This window comes from Lolium perenne, chromosome 7 (assembly GCF_019359855.2).
Source record: "Lolium perenne isolate Kyuss_39 chromosome 7, Kyuss_2.0, whole genome shotgun sequence".
In the NCBI taxonomy this organism is placed as follows: Eukaryota; Viridiplantae; Streptophyta; class Magnoliopsida; order Poales; family Poaceae; genus Lolium; species Lolium perenne.
In genome coordinates this window covers 104,492,312-104,497,960 of record NC_067250.2, presented here as the reverse complement: position 1 = coordinate 104,497,960, position 5,649 = coordinate 104,492,312, and the positions used below count along the sequence as shown (strand labels likewise).

Here is a 5,649-nt window from a genome sequence, read left to right as displayed (position 1 = left end):
TACCCTCATCCGTCGGCTCGATCATCACCATAGTGTCATCCGCATACTGCAGGTGAGTGACTCCCCCAGGAATCAGGTGTCTCACTAACTCCAACATGTGGCCAACCTTCTTAGCTCTCGCCAACATGGCCACCAAGGCGTCTACCATAGAGTCAAAGAGATCGGGGGACAGCGGGTCTCACTGCCTGACCCCCCTCGCATTACGGAAGAAGGGGCCAATCTCCCCATTGACGTTCACCGCCGTTCGGCCACCCGAGACCAGCTGCATGAGGTGATGAACCATAGTAACGGAGAACCCTTTCCGGTGAAGGACTTCGCGCATAAGTTCCCAATCTACCCGATCATAAGCCTTCTCAAAATCTAACTTCAGGAAGAGCCCTCCTAGCATTTTAGTCTGAAGCTCGTGAGCAATCTCGTGCAGGGACAACACTCCCTCGTGAAGGGCCCTGCCTTTGATGAAAGCGGTTTGTAAGCGGTCAATCGTTCTATGTGCTAACGGAGCGAGACGAGACGTGTAAGTCTTGGAAACAAACTTAAAAATCATATTGATAAGAGCGATCGGGCGGAACTTCTTGATAGTATCTGCCCCTTTTACTTTAGGAATCAAGGACAAGATCCCGAAATTCAACCGTGAGATATCCACCCTCCCTAGGGCAAAGCCGTTAAGAATCTAAAAAAAAGGGGTCGCAAGGTTCCCCAGAACCTCAAAAAGAAGGCCACCGGCAGGCCATCCGGGCCAGGAGCCGAGTCCACTTGCATATCATGAAGGACATCAGCTAACTCCTCTAAAGTAAACGATCTTTCCAGCTCAACATTTTCTGCATCGGAAATACGTTTAGAGGAGGGCCATAAGTCTTGTGAGAGGGTGAAGTCCCTAGCCTCGCCTGCTAAGTCCATCTGCTGGCGGTAAAAGTCGTAAACATGTCCCATGATAGCTGCCTGATCCGAAAGCTCGCCCTGTTCCGAAATCAGACTGGTAATCCGGCATTTCCGATGACGCCCATTAGCAATCACGTGCGTCCCCTTTGAGTAGCCATTGTACGCGATTGCGCTGGCGCCAAAACTCCTCCTTCAAAGAGTCGAGCAAAACAACCTGGTTTTCCAGGTGATAGCGGAAGACCCATCCTTCTTCGTCTTACCCTGACGAGTTTGCCACCGCATCAAGCGCCTCGACCTGAGCCAGAAGCCCAGCCTTACGATCCCGCTTCTCCCCCTCGACCTGAGCCAGAAGCCCAGCCTTACGATCCCGCTTCTCCTTCCCAAGGTTCCCCCCCAACCCTTGAGGAACTGACGCGACAGGCTGGCCACACACATCCAGAGCTCAATCGAGCCCCGTGAGAACCAAAGTTAGTCAGAAAGGAGCATAGTTTACCATTAAATAGGTCTAGGAACCCCGGGACCCCAAAACCACCAATCCTGTTTTGTCAGCCACAGCCAAGAAAACAAAGACGGCCGGTACGGCTCGCCGTCGCCGGAAAGAAACAAACATGAAACCGCGAGCATACGTTCGGTAGAAGGCAAGAAGACATTGCAATTTGCAGGGCAAAAGTCCGGTTTCTTCAAATTCAGAACCTGGGATCACATTTTGCTTACATTGTATCTGCAAAGGTTAATACCCTACACAAGATTCTGAAGATTGCTACACATTCAGAACGGAAAAAAGAGAGGATGCCGGCGGTTACATGTGCACAGACGGTGGTCACCGTAGCAAAAAAAAAAAAAAAAAAAAAAAAAAAAATCTCAGGTGAGCGGCCAAAGAGTGGGGGGCAGGCGGTGGTATTCACAGGTCCCATGCTAAGATCTACCAGCACTGGTCGGACTCCCAGGTGCGGCGCGGCCGTCCCCAGACGCTGTGCGGCGACGGCCTGGAGGCGGGCGGCTGCGCGTAGGCCTGGGCAACAGCTTCGCGATCATAGCGCGCGCGGGTGTCCGGGTTGGAGAGGGTGGCGTACGCGTCGTGGAGCCGGATGAAGTCGTCGCCGGCCGCGCCGGCGACGTCAGGGTGCAGCTCCCGCGCCAGTCGCCGGTACGCGGCTTTGATCTCGCCGCTAGTCGCGCCGGCCCGCAGCCCCAGCACCTCGTAGAGCGTGCACCTGCCGGCCGGCGGCGCCGACGAGACGGCAACCGCGCAGCGGACCGTGGTCCTTCGGGAGGAGCAGGAGGATGCCCGGCCGAACACAGAGGCTGCCGGGGATTGAGGCGCAGAGATCATCGTACGTGTAGAGGAGAGGAGAGGAGAAAGGAAAGCGCGGACGGAAGGATGAATGGCTGTGGCAGAATCGGTGGGGAAATTGAAGAGGAAAAGTTTGCAGGTGAGAGTGAGCTCGTTGGATGGGGGCTAGTAGATTTTATAACGCGCTGCTGAGGTTTGGATGGGGGCGTGAGTCAGCGGCAGCATCGTCATGATCTGCCACATGGAAGTCGGCGAGCGAGAGAGGTGCACGTCGGCGTCATGTGGCCATGTTCCTCAACCCTTGCCTCATCCGCCACGTCGATTCGGAATCATGCCGGCGGTACCCGCAGATTCGCGGATTCGGTCGACTTCACTGCTCCTGGTACGGCGGAGAGCACACGGATTTGCATCTAGAACCAAAGCCGCCGCTGTCGACATCTGTTTTAAAAATCACCGGCTTTAGACGTTGAGCAGATATTTTAGAACTACAGTATATCGAAGCACACAGGAATAGCAAAGATCTGTCCACATCTGTTTTTTAAACCATCTACAAGCACACAGGAATAACAAAGATGTAGCAACAAAATATCTCAGCGCCGGTGTCTCTGAACTCTATCTCATTTTACCACGATTTTTCCTTCAGAAAGGGAGGAGCTTACTCTCCCACTTTTGTCGGTCCCGTGAGAACTAGGGGTTGGATGGCCCCTTTCACATGGGCCACAACCACTCTCCCGCGACAAGAACAAGAGGCGTTTTCTTACCAGGACACCTTGAAAATGTCTTCAAGGTGGCCGAGTGGGAGCACACGACGACTCCGGTACAACCATTAAGCTGCAAAAGCCTATTACCGGTGGCATCACCAAACCAAGCTGCCCTGGCAACGCTTGGAAAAACCAGGGTTTCAAGGAACACACCTCGCACCGTGTAGGCGAAACGACGCCGGTGACATACGCTAGAGATCTCAGGAACATGGTTTCACGTCCGCAACGCACTTGCCTGATCACCCACCACCCTCCCCCGACAAACCAGCACCGCTTCGGTGGATAACGCCGGTTTGAAAGGACGTGGCATGGACATCTTAACCATGCAAATAGGCAAGCTGCTTGCCTGACAGCTCAAGTGCCGCATGCCGAGTAACCACTGTGGCAGTTGCGTGCCACGTCTTGCGCAATGCATCAAGCTTTGTAGCATATGTTGAGTGGCCACTGTGGAAACCCTTTGTCGGAATGAAAGGAGGTCCATGGCCACTAGCTAGACGGTTAGACTCTAGTAATTTTGCAACCCTACAACAAACAAGAATACACGACACCTCCCCGCATAAGCATCCCGAGAAGGAGAGATCATGGTGTCCATCTTTGTAACCTTCAGTTCATCAACATATAATCCAATATAGTAGCACACGGGTGCTTCTCGGCAATACCCACCGTGAGGAGGTTAGGGTTGACGGAATCCTGCAGGTTAACACGATACATCAGATACCAAACGAACAAGGAGCGAGATTTACCCAGGTTCGTGGCCCTCAATGAGGTAAAACCCTTACTCCTTCTTGTCGGATCTTGATTTATCGAGTAAAATAGGTTACACAATGGGGCAGCCGAAAGACTGATATGGTGAACTCGCCGAGAGGCAAGGTTTCTAGGGTTTGTGTATGCTAGGTTGTGTTGGTTGCGTAAGTGTGCCCGTTCGGCATGCCCTCTCCTAGCCTTTATACAGGAGACCAGGTCCCGAGAGTCATGTCCGAACTTGACTAGGTTACATCAAGATCTAATCTATTCTTTCCTATATCGACATCTTCTTGCCTTGTTCATAAAGAATCCGTCTTCTTGTGAGTCTTCTCTATTGTAACCGACGTATGGGCCCACCTCAGATCATGGTAATCCTCATGGGCCCCTTTGAATGGATCGTAGCGAACAAGAGGGGGGGTGAATGGCGCTACGGCAAGTTTTAGTCTTTTTCAATTTTTATGCAACGGAAGGTAAAGGTGAAAACTTTAGCGATAGGGGTGATCCTACAATGATTCTCGGACAAGTGCAACAAGTAAAGGAATCAACAAGATAACGAGAGTAAGGAGCGAGACAACCGGGGGCGCGGAGGCGAGGCGAGGTTTGTTTCCCGCAGTTCCTTCCACAATAGGAAGTACGTCTGCGTTGAGGAGGTGCTAGTCTCACACAAGAGACTAGACGGCCACACCACGAAGGAATGCCTCACCTTCTTCCTCGAGAGAGCTCCACGAAGGTGCTCTCCCTCTTCCACTAAGGCACCGGTCGAGGCGGTGATTCCTTCACAAGGTTGGGGCGAGCTCCACACACAAGGATGCTCCCAACACCCTATAGAGCTAGTGCATCACCAAGCTATAGCCTCCATAGGTGCACATCTCCAATGCTCCACCATAGGAACCCTTCTCCAATGCTCCACCATAGGAACCCTACCACCAAGATCCACTAAGGAATAGCTAGTATTGGTGAAATCTCTCTTGGTAGAACTATAGATCGGAGTCTCCTCCACCACTCCTCAAAGTTTGGGCAAGATTGGTTGGATGGTGAAGGAGATCCTCAAGGATTAAGCTCAGCAACAATGGAAGAGAGAGAGAGAAGAGATAAAATCGTGTTGGGGAAGAAGGAGCCCTTAAATAGGCTCCTCCAAATCCAACCGTTATGTCCAGTTTTTGCCTAAGCGGTACTACCGCTTCTAGGAAGCGGTACTACCGCTCTGAGTTCGAATTCCCCCAGATCTGGTCCACGTGGACGCAGAGCGGTACTACCGCTCGCGGTACCGCTCAAGGTACCGCAACAGGGTCCAAACCTTACTGGACTCGAAGCTGTATCGGAGCGGTACCAGAGCGGTACAGCCGTAACTAGTTACGGTACCTAGGCGGTACCGTGAGCGGTACTACCGCTCGTGAGCGGTACTACTGCTCCAGGTACTGCAGAGGTACCGCAACTCGTACTGTGGGTCAATTTCAGCGCAGAACTCAGAGCGGTACCGTGGGGCGGTACCTATAGGGGTAGCGGTACTACCGCTACAGGTACCGGTAGTACCGTCCTGGCTAAAACTTGTTTTCTCCCCTTTTTCTCTCCAGCCATGTCACCTCGCGATACACACACAAAACCAGAAAACCTATCAACTACGCTTCAGTCTTCCGATCTTGACGTGTCCAGCGAGGTCACCGTGCACTTGCAAATCTAACAATGATACTCAAGACACACAGTGAGATTACTCAAGTGTTGTCATCAAACACACAAAACTTGGGGTGTAAACTTTGCTCTTACAATCTCCCCCTTTTTGGCGTTTGATGACAACACAAGACTTTACAATAACATATGATATTATGATGAGATACTTAGATTTGCAAAAACTCGACGGAGCTCCCCCTACACATGTGCATATCATGAATATGTATTTGAATACAAATACACATGTTCTAGAGACATCACTCCCCCTAGTTTTTACAAACCAAGCACATATGCAACATGGAT

The 5,649-nt window shown here is 51.8% G+C and overlaps 1 protein-coding gene across 1 annotated transcript; it reads right to left on the bottom strand.

The window, feature by feature from the left end:
* Window positions 1-1,534: 1,534 nt before the first annotated feature.
* Window positions 1,535-2,353, bottom strand: LOC139833054 (chaperone protein dnaJ 11, chloroplastic-like). The gene has a single exon (XM_071823176.1). The coding sequence runs from the start codon at window positions 2,210-2,212 to the stop codon at window positions 1,802-1,804; it is 411 nt and encodes a 136-aa protein (XP_071679277.1). The 5' UTR covers window positions 2,213-2,353; the 3' UTR covers window positions 1,535-1,801.
* Between the last annotated feature and the right edge of the window lie 3,296 nt (window positions 2,354-5,649).